Here is a 19,517-nt window from a genome sequence, read left to right as displayed (position 1 = left end):
GTGCAAGTAGGGGTATATGTCACCGTCACATCATTCACCCCGACAACCCTGCAGACATAGAAAGTGAAGTGCATTGCATGTACTCAAAGCAGATGGATGGAGAGTCGTATAACTGCCCTGACTGTGTTGTAAGTGCTTTGGGAACCAAAGTTTTAGTGACAGAAAAGGACAGGTTTGTAAACTTCTTTGTTGGGAATACTGTGAAGTCTTCATTTCAGCCACAGCATACACTACATTCAGTATCAGTTAGAAGGTTAAAAGAAACCCAGGATGGTTTTGAGTTTCTTACAGATCAGTCTTATATAGATGTTCTCCCACAGTACAGGGATTCTTATCCCATCAAGTATGTCCATGCCTTTGAAAACGACCACTTTGTCTACTTTCTGACAGTCCAGCGAGAATCTCTTGACTCCCAAGCTTTTCACACAAGAATCATCCGGTTCTGCTCCTTGGATTCTGAGTTGCGCTCTTACATGGAAATGCCCCTTGAGTGCATTTTCACTGAAAAACGGAGAAAGAGGTCAATTCGAAGGGAGATATTCAATATTTTGCAGGCTGCATATGTAAGCAAGCCGGGTGCAGCTCTGGCCCATGAAATGGGTCTTGGAGTGAACGATGACATTCTGTATGGCGTCTTTGCACAAAGTAAACCAGACTCTTCAGAACCAACGAACAGATCAGCTGTCTGCGCAGTATCTGTAAAAACAATCAACGAATTCTTCAATGAAATTGCAGATAAGCAAAACATGAAATGCCTTCAGCATTTTTATGGAAAAGATAGCAAGTACTGCTTGAACAGGGTAAGTAAAACTTACTTAATCATGTACAGTTTTGGTGCTGGATTCTGTCAGTGCCCTTCCTCACACTGACAGGGGCAAATCCAGGATGTACAGTGGTTCAGTTGTACCCCACCATTTGGCTGTGTACCACATGCATAATGAGTTCTCAGTGCTCTAAGATGTATTTCTGCCTGTGCTAGGAGCTCTGTGTGCTCACCAGCTGGTCAGCACAGGGTGGCCTGGTGACCTGGCTTTCTGGCAGCTGCAGTCTGCTGCTGTTGGCTCTTCTCTTCCCTCTCCCTGCTGAATTCAGCAGAAAGGGAAAAGAGAGGACATATAGTTGTGGGTGGCACCAGAGCCCTGTGAAAGAAGGGACTGAGTGTTGCTGCATCTGCCCCTCCTCCTTCCTCTCCCGTGCTGCTGAGTTGTGGGAGAGGAGGAGACAGCAGCAGGTTGAGCTGTCTGAAAGCAGGGACTGTGGGCATCCCCATACTGGCCAGCCAGCAAGCTCACAGAGCTCCAAGCGCATGTTGAGTTCCCAGCAGGAGCTGCCCTGATGCACCAGATTGCTCTGAGAGCTCACTGACATCCAGGATCACAGGGAGGGGTCATAGCCATGCCCTCTTGAGCTGTGTGGTTATTCTCGCTGCTCATGCACCCATCACCCTCTACTCTGGATCCATCCATGTCTGTTGTGTGACTGTCCTGTTGATTTGAACAGGAAGAAACATGTCATTACAGGGTTAGGCTTCTCGTCATTTCAGGGTATTTAAACTGTCCCCTTCAATAAGCTACACTTAGCAATAGCTATGGGCAGCTTTGCTGATGATTCATCTTTGCAAGAAACAGTTACTGTAAATCAGCCATGGAAGTCACTGAAGGGCTTAAGGGGATAAAGAAGAGTATTAATGGGCTTGAAATATCTATGGTTTTTTTAACAACTGCAGGTAAGATGCTATTCCTCCTATTAGTAGGGGTCTACCTAACCTAAGGAGGCAGTTGGCCAATTTTGCAGGCAGATCCTGGGGCAAGCCACCATTTTCATGGGCTGAGTGCAACAGCTTCCCCCCTCCCCCCTCGACACACACACCTCTGATTGGCTGAAGGTCCCCTGTGGCCCCACCCCTCAACACTGATTGGTTGTGATGGCTGTCTGTCATATAGCCCCAGTCCTGGCCACCGATGGATGACAAGCAGCCCTCTCAGCCATTCAGTGCCAAGGGTTGAAGGCAGCCAATATCTTGCTGGCAGCCCTTCATGCCAGCAGCCCCCTCCCCTCTTCTCCCCGGCGGGCTGTGTGGCCAAGCCACAGCACCATGAAGACTGCTGTTTATTTTCAATAAGGTTTTTTTTTCTTTTTCTTTTGCAATGAGGCCACCACTTTTCACAGAGCCCACTTGATTTTGTGTTTTCCACAAAAATCACGCAATCACGAATTAAGTAGGTCCCTACCTATTAGGTATGTAAGTGGACTTAGGCACCCTCTTCCATTCTCTGAAACCTGTTAATGCATCTACAGTGAGCAGCAAGGAGGAGAAGGACCCACCCTACACTGCTGCTTACTTGTGTTTAATAGCCCCACAAATAGTCCCACTGAAAGCAAAGTGATTAAATGGTGGAGTAAGGTAATGAAGGGCTTAAACTTGGGGGGTTCTATATCTGTACATACCGTCTTTCACAGGTCTGCTACCTAGTGTTTCATGTAGGGTATTTGGTGACATCCCAAACAATAGGAACAGACAAAAGGAAGTAAAAAGTGAAGACCTTCCTTGGTCTTAACAGTCAGGGGTAGCATCAGCCCCTGTTTAGTAAATATAGAACCCTAGATGCAGAATTGGAAAAGCAAGTAGAATTTTCAGATTTTTAATGACTTGAGAGTCCCTTCCGACCCTAGGCACTACGAAACTATGAGAGCTCAGACATGCTCTCTGTGATGCCCCCTGAACGGCACTGGGTGTTCAGGATTAGGATGAAGCTGGATGAGCCACCTCTTCCATAGCTTCCACAGCAGTTTTTCCCCCATGGCAAAGACATGTTCGGTAGTAAAGACCAACCTAACTGATAGGCTAGAATAACTTCCAGAATGGGGGTATTGAACTCACCTTGTGCCTTGCGGATGGAGCCAGACCACAAGGTTCTTGCAGACTGAATCTAGCCTGAAACATAAGGAAGTTGTAACAACAAGAGCTCTGGAGCAGGGTAGCAATAGTAGTGGGAGCTCCAGCTCTGACCCAGGTGCACTACTGGCTTCAGCCCCTGCAGTGTGCCCCATGCCAGAGCTGGAACTGTTCCTGCCAATGCCACATGCCCTGCACTGTCCAGGGCAGCAGCTCCAGCTCCAGCACAGGACATGAAGTAGGGGCTGGCAGGTGAGGAGATAGGGCCACAGCAGTGCCGATGGGTGAAGCAACTGGAGAGGAACTCCAGCGGTGATATCAGCCCTTGCTTGCCCTCCTGCACCCAATTACCATGTTCACCAGGGCCCAAGGGTTCTGTGGCAAGCCCCTTGTCCTTTAGTTCAGCAGACTGGATAGAGCAGATCTGCCAACCAGATCCACCCTGCGGGCCTTATGTTCGACACCCTGCTCTAGTCTAAAAACACAAGACTCCTCTGTGGAAATCAACTTGTGTTAAGAGGGCACTGCTAATGGAACATAAATATCTGCCTTCATGTACATTTGAGGGGAGTTGATGTATCTTTAAATGTTAACATTTATTATTTGGTAAGTGAGATTCATTAATAAATGAAGTTATTATAAAAGAATAAATTGTAGAGCAGAACTCACTTGTTCTGTAGTTTACAGCGAAGGATAACTTACCATAAATTGCCAGTGGTCAGAGGAAACAGGAGTTGCTATGTAATGCTAGGAATGAGATTTTGTCAAACCCTGTATTTTACTCTTCCGTCCCTAAATTTCAGGGGAGAACATACATTCATGATAGCAAATGTTTAAAATGTCTTTTTTTTTTCTTGAGCTTAATCCCCAGCCTTACTACCCTCTCTTCATTTTCAGTTGCTATCTACTCTGAATTTCCAGTTTTTATTCTGAAGTCTAATAACAGTTTCTTCCTTATTCCCTCAGTGTTTTATTTGCGTATTTAATTCTGATGGCCTTTAACTTATCTCATTCTCTTTTTGCCTAGTCAGATGCCTTTCATAACATGATCTTTTCACAACAAAGTATCCCATTAATTTTGTGACATAATCCTTTGTCAGCTTTCGCATACTTAGGCATCCTTTCAAAACACTTTTCAGGATCTGCCACTGCTTTGAATCAGAACTGAATGCATTATGCAGCAGAGAGTTTATTCATAGTTTATTGTAGTTGCACATTTCCAAAAAAATATCCAAAACCAGAATTCTGTTACATAACCTTTTTTCAACTATAGAAAGTTTGTCAAGATAGACAGTCCTATTTTTGCAAGAAGAGAGCCTAGGGACAGCAGTTTAACCCCTCACAGACATTCAGTTAGACTGCCTTGCTTTCTGATTAATTTTTTTTTTTAGCTTGGATTTTTTGTTTTTTTATTTACTTTAAATTGAGGATGTCAAGCTTCATCTTCCCTGATTTTCCTGGACAACTGAGAGATTTCAGCAATGTTTATTGTGAGCTAGCACTTTAGTATAAGAGTTTGGAGCTTGAAACTCAAGGTTTCCTTTATTCACACTGTTACTTAATCATCGAAGTGAATAGGTGGTTAAAAACAATGAAATATAAAATGCTTTTAAACAGAGTGCCTAAACATTTCCTCCCTTGTTGATTACCCAGCTTTCATTCTCTTGTAATGTCACCAGTTCACTGGTTTGCAAGATACAGTTTTCAAGCCTCCATAAGACCTGAACTTCCAATGTCAAAAATAAGTAAAGAAAACATTTCCTTTAAAAAAGCTGATCAAACAAGTAGAAGCATTTTTCATACCTGCTTTATTCATCATTAAAACATAAAAAGGGCATAACCTTTTTTCCTTTGTAAGTCACCCTTAAGTTGACATAACAATTTCTGTTTGTGGTTATATAGTTTATTTTGGCAGAATCAGAAAGTCTATGTGATTTAGCCAAGATGAGCTCTCCCTTTAATGTTATGAGAGATGCAAACCACAGGCCTCTGATGCAAGAGAAATGGACTGACTTTTGCAGGATTAAGTAATAAGAGTGCAAACTGTAGTGTGGCAGTGAAAGTGCTGTGTAAGCAGCATCAAAGTAAGAAACAAGACTTTGGCAATGTTTTCAAGAGAATACTATGATATTTGATAATTTACGGTCAAAAGCCAGTAAGTGAAGGACAAATCCCACTAAGGGTAAGTTGCAAAGTCCAATTCCTACATGATATTAAAACCAGTCATTCTGAGTGCCTGTTCCTCCCTGATACAGTTGTTGTTTGTTCTGAAGCAAAACCCTCTTTTGACCCACTTCTTTTCCTCTGCTTCTCCACAACTTGGGGATTTTGAATAAAAATGCTTCCAATCACCTTGATTTACTTGACAGAACCTGTCAGTTATTACAAATCAGAAGAAACTATATCCAGTTTTATGTCTTGAAGTGGAGGTCATGAGGCCTGCACTTACTGCCATCAACAAGGACAGATCCCCAAGTGCAAATTATCATAGCTCTGTTGACTTTGATCTGTCCTAGTTTTGATGTTCACTTGGTAGCAACAGGAGAGGAACCAAAATTAGCTTCAAAACAGAAGTGAAAAACTAAAGTTAGACAAAAAAAATGTATTGCCTAAGCCAGGACAAAAAAAGATTAATGTGAGGTAATTACAGATCTGTTCGTGAGGGTTTTGAATCATTATTCAGGAATCTCCTCCCCCACACTCACCATGGAAATTGGATATAGATTTTAGTAGGTTAAGACTTAGTCACCCTTTCAGAAATAATAATTTTCAGCCCATGGTACAGAAGTAGGTAAAGATTTAGATCAAGAACCAAATCCACAAGCCTCATTTACACACGTCCCCATAGGATTTTCTAAGTAAGTGAGAGGAGCTGGATTTAGGCTTAACAGATGCAGGCAAAGATTGTAATCATTTTACTTGGGTTTAGATTTTTTTTTAATTTGGCATTTTCCAGAAGCTATACATTTTATCTAGTAAGTGATTGTGGTCCAGGCCCCACTCTGTTACCTGGATACAATTTTACCTATGGGAATGTGATCAGAATTCAGCCCCATATGATTCCTTTTGGTTTATTTCTCCTGTTAATTTAGGCTTGATGTACATACTTTACTCTAAATAGTGTTTTTGGTTCAAAGCCCCCTGCGCTTCTGTGGGTTGCTTCATACGCCCCAGCATCGCAGCATTCACAAGCCCCTGCTACCTAGAGGTATGTCGAAAAAAACATTTAAAGCTGTCTCTATGTCTGAATCTTTCCGAATCTCTCCAAATCAATTTGAAGCGTTCTGATTCAATTTGGAGAAATTAAAGGGTCCTCTAATTCAATTCAGATTCAGAGATTTGGCCACCGAATCAGGCCAGATCTCCGCTGAATCGGATCAGGGACCAAAGCTTCGCACAGCCCTGCTGGATACTATTCTGTCAAATACAGAGCATAAACAGATAAATTTCACTTTGAAGGGAGGTAAAAATGAAAACAGGAGGCCACCAAAATGAAGGAGAAAGTGACAGTAAAATAAACACACAGTGATGTTTCTTTATTACTATTACAAAGATGATAGATGAGTAAAATTGGGTTATGCTTATATTGTAATGGAAGAAAATAATTGCAACTTTCCATCAGGAAACCACAAAGGCCTTTATTGATCTGTCATCCTCAGGGTATGTCTAGGAATATTTAATAAAATAAACAGAGACAAATAAGCCTTTTGAGGCCCTCGAACTATAATATCCCACACCATTTAGATTACAAAATTTTGGCAGGATTAGAAGTAACACCATATCTCTGTGATTATGATGGCTTGATGTGGCTTATTTAAGCAGCCTCATATTGTAAAAGAAATAGATTTTATATTACAATTTAGAATGGGCTGAAATCTTTCTCCAAAGAGGCAGGCACTGGAATCCATCTACTTCGTTCAGTCATTTATGCTTTGTGAAATATATAAATATAAAAGGGTATAAATTGCTGTCAGATATTCTTCAGTTACAGAGCTGAAAAGAAGTCTGCGTAGGCATACATACAGAGTCCTGTAGGACTGATATTCCATGGCATTCTAAATAAAAATCTGTAAAATTAGGGATATGGTTCTCCCTACTGCTCTCCATGTTCACCAGTGCCTTTTTGTAAGCATGGTGCCTGAGTGTGTTGCAGAAACCCTCACCTGTACCAAATTTGTAGAAGTTTCTCCATGGGTTCTGAGGCCTCTTTGGGATGGGTAACCAAGCTGGCACTTGGCAATGGGAAAGGTACATTATTCCCCAGAAAAACCTTCTGAAATTATGGCAGAAAACTACTGCAGTTTAGGGGCTGTATCATCTTTGTATCATTGCTAGGGGCACCACTGAAAGGACATCACAGGGAAAGAGCCAAACACAGAAGCAACATTTACATTGTTTCAATGGAGCCACTTTTGGAGGCTCCAACTTTTTGAAGCCCCAAAGGCAGTGCTGAGGTAGTTTTTCTGCTATGTCCAAAACGCTGGGAAGTCTATGGGCTGTTTCTGCCATTTGCTCCCCTGAGGACATTTTGCAGGAGGGACCTCATTGACGAAATGTCCATACCACTAAATTACCATCCTGGGCAGCATTGCACTGGAACTGGAAGCAGTATAGCCACATTAGTGTGGTAATGCAGGCGGTGCTAGGTAGCTCTGCCAAAAGAAAAACTGGTCTGGGGCCAGTTCTTCACAAATATGACTATACAACTTTTTGTTCAAGCAACAGTGCACAATGAGTGATGCAGGATTTCTCAGCATAGTGGTATGTGACGGAGTAAGTTAGTAGCATGGACATTTTCTGAGTTTTCTTCCTCCTCAGCTCCCTGTCATGGACTTGTCTTATCTTATCTCCCAGTGCTGTAGTTCAGCATGATGAGGGTTTTAATTTTTTTAAAATTTTTTTGCCATATTCTTGATGAAAGTTAGGTGTCTCTGTGAAACTGACATTTGCTTTCCTATGATTTTATGGAAAGGATGCCACTTTATCAGGCAGTCTGATTAATGACATTCCTTTCCAGAATTTTTAATCAAATTCTACCCATGAGAAGGTTACCTAGTATTATTATTATTACAGTTATGAGTGGGGTTAGAAACTTTGCTGCATATGCTGAATATTCATAGCTAGACTTGCAATCAGCATAACTATTTTTTAAATATTCTTGGGTGGTTTGCAAAGTTATTTTTGTTTTCCCACATTTGTGAAAAACCCCTTGAAAGTCTATACCATGACAGGAGACCTTAAAGGAACCACATACAGGTGCATGGCCCAGAGCTAACTCTTGAGGAACAAGAACTTTGGCACCTTCCCTGTTAACAACACTGGCTTGTAAAAAAAAAAGTAAAGGGTGAACAGAAGGACGTGTTGTAGCAGCAACTAATAAAAATAATCTGATATAAGGAGGGCTCTGCTTTTGCCCACTCTCTGAATGGAAATTGTGGCAAATTTAAATTTCACTTTGCCACTCATACCCTTTTTCTGTCCCACTTTCATCCCAAATGCCTCTTATAACACCGTTTAAAGATATATATAAACCTGAAGTTGCCATTCTGCAATAAGGGCACATGTGGAATTATTCTGTAATAGTTTTTTCTGTTTTAAATGTATACCCCACTATTCCAGCAAAGCTTTCATGCATCTGAAAGCCTTAAATCACAAGTAAGCATGTCTTTGGGGCTTCTGTATGGGATATGCACTTGCTTAGTGTCAGTCTGTATTTATCTGAATGAATCTAGGGTATTTTATAAACACCTTGTGTATTTTACTTCCGATTCTTTGAACTGAATAATCAATACATCTATCTCGATAATCTGCGTACTAAGTTAAATGTCATAAAATTAGTATAAAGGAAATGGGCAAAATACAAAGATTACATAGGTCTATTACATGTGACTGAATCAATAATATTTACTCAGTGCTAATGCACTAATTACATTACAAGAGCTAACGGCACAGTGCTCAATGACAAAAGCAAGTAACTCTTTGAATGACCTTGACAAAAGAAGATGTAATGTTTTAAATTTGTATAAACTAATTACATTAACACATATGTCTTACCTTAAGTAACGTGTCACCAGTTTATGCTTTTTTAACCTGTTAGTCACCAGTGAAATAGAACAAAGCTACAGGTTTTAAGAGACGATGCTTCATGACATTTACATTAATTGGTTATTTTCACAGTGTTGCCATTCATTTGTGGTCTGATTCATTTAAGTAATTTTTCCATTTTCCATGAGATCAGATCCATTAGGTCTAAAGTATGTGATAAAGGTTTTATGTTCTTTAAAGTTTTTTTTATTTTACTACAAAGTACTATTTCTGAGGGACTGTTATATGTCAAATAAAATAAATATGTATAGTTTGAAGTATGGCAACACATTTGGCAGTACCTGAAGCTTGGGTTGTCTGATCATTTCCATTCTAAAGAATTTCTTTCAGTTACCTGCTGTTTTGCAGCTGAGAGTTGAGATGCTTGTTTTCAGAAAAGGAAATGTATTTTTAACTCTAAACGTTTCATCAAACACATTGAGGTATTTTCAAGCGTGAAAGCAGAAAAAGTTGCAACTTTATTTTTTAAAAGTAAACTTTAGTGTCTCAGTGGAAGATATTCAAAACATGACACACAGAAAGGACTAAGAGACTGATTCTGTGCCCCTCACAGTCTGTTTAGGTTTTTTTAGAGCTAAAGAGCTCTGTACAGTGCCTAGGATACAGATGTGCTTTGTATTGGTTCAGACGAAATTGTATTTGACCAGTCCAAACACAATGAAAGATATATCCACTTACACTGGGGATGAGCTCAGCCTAAAAGATCTGTACAGGTGTAAATGAAGACATATCTGGTCCCATTCAGCCTATTTTCATCCTTTTCTCTTCCTATTTGTCACCAGGACAGGACAACATGGGGGCCACAGCTGCTTTGTTGAATGCAATGGAAAATCTCCCATGGCATTTGAGCCACATTTGGTCTATAAAGACACTACCGTAGTAGTGAGAGTCTTTTGTGACTATTATTTTGCTAATTCTGGCAAACACATTCCATTAGTCTGGAATTTTCCCATGAAGAAAACACCGGGGTGCATCCAGACAAGCATGCACATGTGTTTCCTCAGGGACAAATAGCGGCACATAGTTGTGCCATCGCTACTTGTCCCCAGGAAATACCCCTGCACGTGTGCTCTGGCAAGGCACAAGTTGCCCTGAATGGGGTAGAGGAGGTTGGGGCCGGCACCTGGGCTGGCCTCAGCAGCCTTACCTGAAGTCCTGAGGGCCTCCAGGGCTCCAGAGCAGCAATCCAGATGTGCAGAGCCTAGCTGGCAGCTGGAATGTGGCTCCGGCTGTCCAGGCTCCGATTTTGGGCAGCACACACTGCTGCCACATACACTGTGCTGCTTTTTTCTGCCATTTGTTTTTTTGACATCAGGAGTCTGCGGCACTGCTAACTGCACGTGTGCACTTATCTGGACATGCCCAGGGTGACTTACACAGCTAGATCCTGGATTTGGTCCTTAAGGGTATGTCTGTGTCATGCAGTTATGGTACCCAACAGTTCTGTACAGAGACAAGCCATGCCTGCTCCACAACTGCCATGGCAGTTGGAATGTAAATAAGGGAATTATATAAAAACTAAATAAAACCAAAGAATTATTTGTGGTCATCTGTGTCTGTTTACATACCATAGCTTTCTTGTGAACCCACAAAAACTTTCATGCAATGTTCTTTTCAGAGAGATATCCAGCTGCAGGGAGCTATTTTGCAGGAGTCCAGGTCAGTTACATTACTGGACTAATGAGGTTTGCCATGGCATGTGCTTCCCCTGCATAATACAGATCAAGGGTGTCAAACTCAGCTTCACTCCTGTGTTAAATTTAGATTCTAGAACTCCTCAGGGGCCATATCTGGACTGTAAAGAGCCTTGTGGACCTAATATGGACCCAGTGAGGCAGGTGGCAGTGGCCACTGGGGTGAGAAGTGGCAAGGGGGTTAATGCAGGCATCTCTTGATGCCTCCCCCCTCTCCACCACCAACACACATCCCCAACAGTAGCTGGGACTTTGGTAGCACACACAACTCCCACTCATTTCACCCCCAAATTCCCAGGCTCTCTGGAAGCCCTGCGTGCTGAGTGAAATGACTCCATAGGCTGGATCCAGTCCATGGGCCATACATTTGACACATGTGATATGAGGGATAGGTTGCCATGAGTTCTTTGCATGGAAGAATTGAAGGGGTGCAAAGAGCTACATAGATTCTACTGTCCCATAGTGATTTTATCGTCAACTGGGAACTTCAACTCCTATATGGTCTGGGTAAATAAATTTCTTCCCTCATTTCCCTGTGCATTTTCCAAGCTACTCAGTCTGGGTGCTAGATCTGGGTTTGTTTATCAGTAAAGATTCCCGTACTAGACTTTGCAGTTATCCCTGCTGGCAAAAGACATCTTGCTTCTCTTACATCCAAGGAATTTTCATTTCCCATTTGTTTTATTTATATCTTGAATATCCTCCATAATCATGCCAGCAACTTTAAGGAATTCATGCAGTAAGTACTAATTTATCTGTCCATAGACCTACATACATAGTTTTGGAGTTTTTAAACTATAACATTTTGTCCAGTTTTACAAACCCTTTGGACCTGTAAATCACGCAGGAAAAAAATTCACAAGAGGGTATTCCTCTGTGGGATCAAAGGAGAAAGCCACTTAGATGTTTGCTTAATCTTTTAACTTGTATTCTTCCTTTTGATCAACTGTGGCGTGAAGCCACTTTGGGAAATGGAAAAGAAGATACCCAAATAGTTCTTTGTTAAGGACATTGACAAAAAGAGGAAGACTAAAGTGAATAGAACATGTAAAAGTGCCAGGTGCAGGACAGTTTGTCCTAGTGATTTTTCTTTCTCCTTCTATTTTATCAAAAAGCTATAATTACAAGGACCTAGTAATTATCTGTAGCAGAGCCCAGAATTAAAGTAGCAAGATATGTGAATTATGTGAAAACTCAAGTCTAACGCCTTTCAAAGACAGCAATAAAATCAGGACCTTTAGGGATTTTTTAATGGCTTTTGCACAGGTTTCCAAAACAGCAGATTCAGGTTCTGTTTCTGACCATCCCACAGATTTCCAGTATGGCATTGGTCAAATCATTGGGGCCATGAACTCTTTGTTCATCAGTTTCATCATCATGAAGCTCATAATAACAGCAACAACAACGTCTCCCTCTAAAGAAATTCATAAAACTAAATTGATTAAATCACGGCAAGCCACTTTGAAATCTCAACGAAAAGGCACTATAAAAGTGTGAAACAGCTTAAAGAGGGTAACCTATTGGGGCTGCCCCCCTTTCTTCTCCTCTCTGTATATCTATCTATATAGTTATGTTTATATCTATATATCTCAAATCTCTGCTTTATACTTGATTCTAGTAGGGCAAACACTCCTAAAAGTACAGTACTGTTGTTTAGAAACAGTAATAATTGGTTTTGTGATGAAAGAGGCAATATGTGTTTTTGGAGAGGTCTCAGGTATTCTCAGAATCCTTGGCCTTCACAAGGACAATTAACTAGGCCAATGGTGCTCAACCTTTGGTCCCTATGGGCTGGATGACTGGCGCTGGCACAGGGTTGGTCTGTGGTCTGGACAGGGCCACATGCACCCAGCTTGGGCCCTGCACCACCTCTTTTCATGCCCATGTGCCCGGATTGGGCCTCATGCTGCCTCTGCCTGCCCCATACCCTGCACTGCCTCTCCATGCAAAGCCAATGTTACCCAGCCTGCAGGGCTCCCCACAGGTTCAGAAATTTGGCAGTAGGGGAGCAATCACCACTCCCACACCACCAAATTTATGCATCCACAGGGAGCCTTGAGGGCCAGATGACATGGCTCTGCAGGCTGAATCTGGCCTGCAGGCCAAGGGTTGAGCACCCCTGAACTAGGAAATAAGTCTTATATCTAAGGATTTCTATTCCATTCACTTTACATCAAATACATTTTTTTTACTATTGATTCCATTGTTAACAGATTTCAGGAATAATTCTATGTTGGTAGTCCCTTCTGCTCACTTTATACAGTTGAGGACAGCTGATCACGGTGATATTACCGGGGTACTCATGTTTATATACATTGAAACCTTTTCTTTAACTTTTTATTAAGCAAAAATCTAAATCAGCTAAGTATTTCAGTACATGCTAAAGTCCTTGAGAGTACTTAAGCAATATGTAAATAGGAGGAACCACCACTTTTCTTCTAATTTGGTTCCTCAGAAGCCAGAATAATAGGAACTTTCACATAGCATCTGTAGGGGATGCCCAGTTAGGGATCCCCTGCTGGGACTTGAATGGTTGCATATATGTCCTGCTTCAGAAATAAAAGCATGTAGGACAACTTTACTTGTGGAAATTTAGGTACCTCAAAGGTTGTGACAGCTGGACAGCAGTTGTAAGAATCTAACTTTCAGACTTTGGATTGGAAAGTAGCAGTTAACCACCTACATCATTTTAAAACATAAGTGCCTGATTTCCTGCACTGGGGGCAAATAAGAAATTAACCAAGAACTTTCTTATTTAGAAATTCAGAGACTGAAGCCACCAGTTATGCTTGAAGAAGCTGACTTGAAGCTTTATTTTATGGCTGCACAAATATCCTATCTAACTGCCTGGTCTCATAATTTGAACAAATTCCAGTTAAATAGATGGAAATGGTACAACTTTTTTTTATCTGTCACATTCTAATTATGTTTTTGCTGCTTATTTTGAAACTTCAACCTGTTTTTCTATCAAATTAAATGCCTAGAAATCCACTTACACTTAAATTCCCAATTTGCCAGTTATGTCAGTCATAAAGTCATGTAAATACAGAGCTAGAAAGGACCTCAAGAGGTCCTCAAGACTTGAACCTATTTTACTTTACGAACTTAAATGCCACATATGTAGCCATATAAGTGCACTAAGAGGAGGTTGCAAAGAGACCTAACCTGTGGCCATGTGGTTAGACCACTTTAGTGAGATGCAGGTTCAAATCCCCTTTAGATTAGGGGTGCTCTAGAGCCTACATCTCCTTCTTCATAGTCTGTTGGACTATGGGAGGGCCCTCCTTATCCTTCACTTTGTTCTTGACATATGTGCACATAGGGCAAAATAAAACCTGAAACTATGCAGAAGTGCCAAAAACTGCACTTACATGGCTGTGTAAAGTGAAATAGGATTTTAGCCCATAATCTACTCCTGACTTCCAAAGCATGATTAAATACTTCCAGCACATCTTTGTGTTTACAAACCTCCAACGAGGTGCAGTAGAGAGCTTTTCCTAATAACCAACCTAAATTTTCTTTACTGTAAGTTGAGCTGATTACTTGTGGTTATCAGCTGTATCCTCAGTGCGCACAAACAAACAGGTACTGTTCTCTTAATAACAGCCTTTTACATACTGGAAGATTTTAATAATGTCCTCATATCAATCTGCTCTTTTCACCACTAAACAAAAACAATTCTCTCTACTTTTCTTCCTAGGTCAGACTTTCTAAACCTCTTGTTGCTCCTTCTGGACTCTCCAACTTATCTACAACTTTCCTAAAGTGTAGTGCACCAAAGTGGACACAGTATTCCATCCAAGATCTCACTAGTGCTGGGTACAGCAGAAGAATTGCCTTCCATGTCATACATATGGGACTTCTGTTAATACACCTACAATGTGTCTTGACTTTGTGACAGTGTCACATTCTTGGTTTATATTTACTTTGTGATCCACTATTGCTCCCAGATCCTTTGGCTGAGTAGTATTACTGCCTAGATATTCCCCATTTTTTGTTTGTTCACTTGATTTCACCTTCCTAAACTGAGATAAGTGAATACTTGCAAGAAACTGTACCCTGGTAGAGGTCACTAGGTTGGCCATACCCCATGACTGCATAGCTGCCCCATAAAATAATGTGACAGGTTAGGCAACCCCCTACATGAGACTTCACCCTTGTTATTCTTTCCTCAAAGTCATCTACAAAAGTATGGAGTAGATTGCTGGCAAGTGTCTGCCCAATGTATTTCTGACCATGAAGGGCCTGCTAAGTTCAAGCCTCACCTCCTGGTGGGGTTCTTTGCATCTGAACCTCTGACTTGCTGTTCGGACTTTGATTCTGCTCCTGCCCTTTGTTGGCAACACTGCTGTAGCCATTACTTTGGATTCACTATATCTTAACTGTGATACAAGTATAGTATTTTATACTTGCCTTATTGAATTTCACTTTGTTCACTTCAGACCACTTCTCCACTCTTGAACTTTTGAATGCTAATCCTGTCCTCCAAGTTGCTTGCAGGATAGCATGAGGTGGGCTGTTATGAGTAAGTCATTAATTTCTAATTCATTCAAGACATTAAAGGTAATATCATTTCCTAATGGAGAATCTCACTTAACTAGGAAGCAGGAGTTTTGACAGCTTTGAAGACAGGCCTGGAGGGATGCTTACTGAACTGTTCCTCCTTGCTGCCATTTCTGCAGATACCAAACATGTTCTGTAAAAATTGATAAACAAAGTTTTTTATCTTTCCCAATTGATTTTATAATGGATTTTTTAAAACTGGATACTTGTCTAATTGGGCATCTTTTATAAAAAAGGACTTTGAAAATTATTTTTTTTTTCATCCATTTTTTAAAATGTTGGGTTTAAAAATACAATTTCACAGAAACAAACTTTAAATCAACATCAGCTAATTTAATACACATGTATGAGTTTTCTCAAATGGAAATAACTGCTGTGGGTCCAGCTCAGAAATTATCTTGTCCAATTTGTATTTCATAGACTGCTGCATCCAGGATAAATTCCAAATCATCACAACTTCTCCTGTGAGCAAATAAGATAGGATGTATTACCTCCTGTCCATTCTGGGCACAACCGGAATTCAGTACTTGCCTCTACCTCATCACATTCCAATGACACACCTACATCAAGTTAACAGCTTTCTTTATGAATCACACATGCAATTAGCACTCCTAGTCATGCATAAAAAACAACGTGCCCAAGCTTAACCACATACCGGTAGGGTCTCTGCTTTTTTCAATATTTGTGTGATTTGTCACTGGAACTTGGCATAATATTGTGAATGCTTAACCCAGAAGTCAATAATTTTTCCATAGTGCCAGACAAATGAATACTTAGATAAGTATGTGTGCATGGGAGAGGACAGTTGGCAAATCTAAGGGTTAAATTTCAGCATTTTCTTCATCCAGTACTGTTGTATTTTATCAAGTTAATAATTATAGTAGGTTACCTGATGAGAAATAAAATCAAGGGGTAAGATCACATAACACTTAACACTTTAGACGCCTTACTACAAGTGTTTTGTGCACAGGGTAGAATGTTTATGGAGTAATTAACTGTATGTTATGGTTATCTCATGCAGCCAGGTTTTATTTGAAGGCCATGTACAGATCCTTGGGTAAATGTTCAAAACTAGAACATCTGGAAGAAGTTCGGGTAGGTCACATTTAATTTCAGGAGGCCAGAGGAAGGTGCCATCAGTTATGAACAGGGAGGAAAATCCAGGCCACTTGACTATTAATTAGAGGTCTAGGCAAAGTCCAATCAAGAATGGCAAGGAGTTGAAACCATGTGAACTCAGAATTAGAGGCACATTTATTGTTCATTCTCCAGGAGGTTAATTTTCAAAGAGGGTCCTTAATGAAGATGCATCTGAATCAAAGTTCCTGTCTTTTGTTGCCGAGGGAACTCTATCAAAGGGAAGAGGTTTCTTGTTGGGAGAAGCAACAAGTAAGGGATCTGCCTTATTTAAAAAAGCACAAGAGCCGTGGATGCTACTTTGCTGGAACTCTTGCTGTTCAGTGTATAAGCAACAACTGTATAGATGTTTTGCAGACACATCTAGACTAGCCAAAATCCAAGCACAGAATAATGCTACTGTATTTACTCAAATACAAGACAAGATTTTTTCCCAAATCAACAAAGGGTAAAAAGCACCTTGTCTTCCATTAGTATACAAGGAAACCTAATTAAATACATTATCAATAAACTGCTGCCAAAAGCAGCATGTGCTTTGCAATGGCAATTGACTATGAAGTTGATTAAATGCAACTAACACTGAGCATGACTATAAAAATACCCATGGCCCATCATGGGGAAATATGGTCATGGGAACCTACAGGGATAGATTAATGCAGCCCATCTGACTAAGATACATGGTAGTGTCTATTGAGTACAGCCCCCCTTAACCTTTTAAAGTCATTGTAAGCCACTACGCTGCATACCTTTTGACAAAGTAATAGTTACGTATAGACATTACCTTCTGATGATTGCTTGGTGATCCATGTGAAATGAGTCCTAATTGAGGTATCCACATTGCAATAACAGTTAACACCAAAACTGATACTATAAAGAACTTTGACGCATGTAATTTGAAATATGTGAAAAGTGTCTCTGTTTATGTGGCTCATCAGGATGGTTCATGGACACTAAACTACCCTCATTCACCCCTGAACATGATTGGTTTCACTTGTCACAGCTGCAGCACATTAACTGAGCAGTACCAAAGCTGCCACTGCTACAGATTGCACTAGTACTGGCAACATCTAAATATCAATAAAATATCTAAGTTTTCCAGTGTTCCCAGTGTGCCTTCTTCATGAACACTATCATTACTAATAAAATACTGGATGGTTTTATTCCTGAGGTTGGGAAAGTGCTTTGAATTCCTTTGACTTTATCTAGCACTGATCAGGAATAAACCAAAACCGGAATTACTTCATATTTTAAGTTGCCTTATAAAAATAATTTGTACCTCAAAGATTGGAATAATAATAGTAAAAGATATTTGAGTTTGTTGTTTAAAGGCCTGATTCAGATTCTAGTGAAGTCAGTGAAAAGACTCTATTGATATCCAAAGGCTTTAAATCAAGTTTTAGAAGAAAAAATATATAATTGATTTTTTTTTAAAGAATAAACAAAAACTAAGTTAAAAAAAGTGCAATATAGGCTTAATGTTTAGTTATAGAGTATGTTACAGTAGAAACATGCTAGATGCTTTCCAATTTTAAAATGGTTATGGACCCTTTAAGGGGTCCCTGTTTATTATCTGTATTATCTCATCAAAATGGAAGATGAAGCATCAATAGTAATGGAATTATCAGTTAATAGATTACTATTGAATTGTCAGGAAGCATGGCATTGTTCTTTTCTAAAGTATATTGTTCCAGAAATTGTTCCAGTGGAAGAGAAAAATCATCTTTTATACATTCATGATTCTGCAAATGTAGCATATATTATAACCACACTGATGAGAAATATAAAAAGGAACAAGAAAGAATAATGTATGATCAAACCCTAAGTAATTATATTGATGTGGATATGCTATAGTTTGGATTTCTTAGACAGAATCAGAATCTAGATTTTTTTCCCATTTTATCTTGTACATTTCCTGTCCCTTCTTTTTTTTCCTCTTTTTTTTTTTCACTTAAAAAGGGAGGGAAGAATAAAAGGAAGAGAGAAGGAGAAAAAAATGTTTTTTCTTTTATTGTCAAAAATGAAAAAAATAATAGATTGTGTGATAACTATTCTATATATATATGTATATACACACACCCATATATAGATATATGCATTATGTATAGATATACATGTGTGTGTGTATATATGTATATATATATATGGCAAAGACATTTCTATCAACTCTAGATTTAAAGCATTTTGAGACCCTTGGATGAAAAGCATAATGATGATATATTAAGTTTATTATCATATCTTGGTATATGTGCTTGCATATTTCTACCAGTTTAGAAAAATTCATTGTGTTTTTGGGTAGTTATACAAAATATATTACATGGGAAATGATTCCATAAAGCTAAAACATCACTGTATTCCCCATGGAACATGATAACTGATGGAACAATTACAGTTTGAAACACTGTCAGTACCTTTGATCCTTTATATCCACTTGCCAAATGATTTCTCTTTAACAAAGAGCTTTTCCAGGCTGTCCTCTGCTTGCAGGAGCAGTACTTATCTGTACTTTATTTTATGACAGATATTTTCAAGAAATGCCTCATACTGCAGAGCACGAGATGATGAATACCGGGTAGAGGTTACGACTCCTTTGCAACGGGTCGACTTGTTCATGGGGCAGTTCAACAGTATCCTGTTAACTTCAATATCTGTCTTCACCAAAGGGAATCTTACCATTGCCAATCTGGGAACATCTGAGGGCCGCTTTATGCAGGTAAATGTTATTGTTAACATTCTTACAACTGATTGAGCACGCTACAACATGACTGAAAAGAATAAGCAAACTAAATTAGAACAGTAAGAAATCAACTACAGATTAAAAGGCTGGAAAAAACTGTGAACAGTATAGTCATAGATTAATGAGGTAGCAGAAAATCAGGGGCACTGCATAAATTGGAGCCCTTGCCCAATAAGGTAACTGAAAGGAGTCAGCCGTGAGTTTGTAACAATAGTCAAGGGTATTGTGACTTTTTAAAGTCCTGTAACTGCTACAGTGAAGTTATCTGCACCTGTTTTCATTTCCTGGCCTCTCTGAATGCATCTCCTCAGATCTTATGGCATTGGCCCAGTTTTGGAGCAGAATCTTGCTGTTCTCTCATTCTTAGATTGGAGGGAGGTAGTTCACT

The 19,517-nt window shown here is 39.9% G+C and overlaps 1 protein-coding gene across 2 annotated transcripts in view; it reads left to right on the top strand.

Moving 5' to 3' along the window:
• MET (MET proto-oncogene, receptor tyrosine kinase) overlaps positions 1–19,517 on the top strand; it is a 114,751-nt gene that overhangs the window by 12,756 nt on the left and 82,478 nt on the right. The window contains exons 3-4 of one of the 2 annotated variants that reach the window (XM_019514538.1): positions 30–800; positions 18,914–19,105. In XM_019514538.1, coding sequence (XP_019370083.1) covers positions 30–800; positions 18,914–19,105 — 963 coding nt within the window. Of the gene's footprint in view, positions 1–6; positions 801–18,913; positions 19,106–19,517 lie in introns of those variants that run through there. The other variant, XM_019514537.1, reaches the window with a different exon arrangement.

The sequence above is a fragment of the Gavialis gangeticus genome, unplaced genomic scaffold (genome assembly GCF_001723915.1).
Source record: "Gavialis gangeticus isolate Ggan-Ray unplaced genomic scaffold, GavGan_comp1, whole genome shotgun sequence".
In the NCBI taxonomy this organism is placed as follows: Eukaryota; Metazoa; Chordata; order Crocodylia; family Gavialidae; genus Gavialis; species Gavialis gangeticus.
The sequence above is the reverse complement of the archived record's forward strand: the minus strand, read 5'-3'. Positions and strand labels throughout refer to the sequence as shown.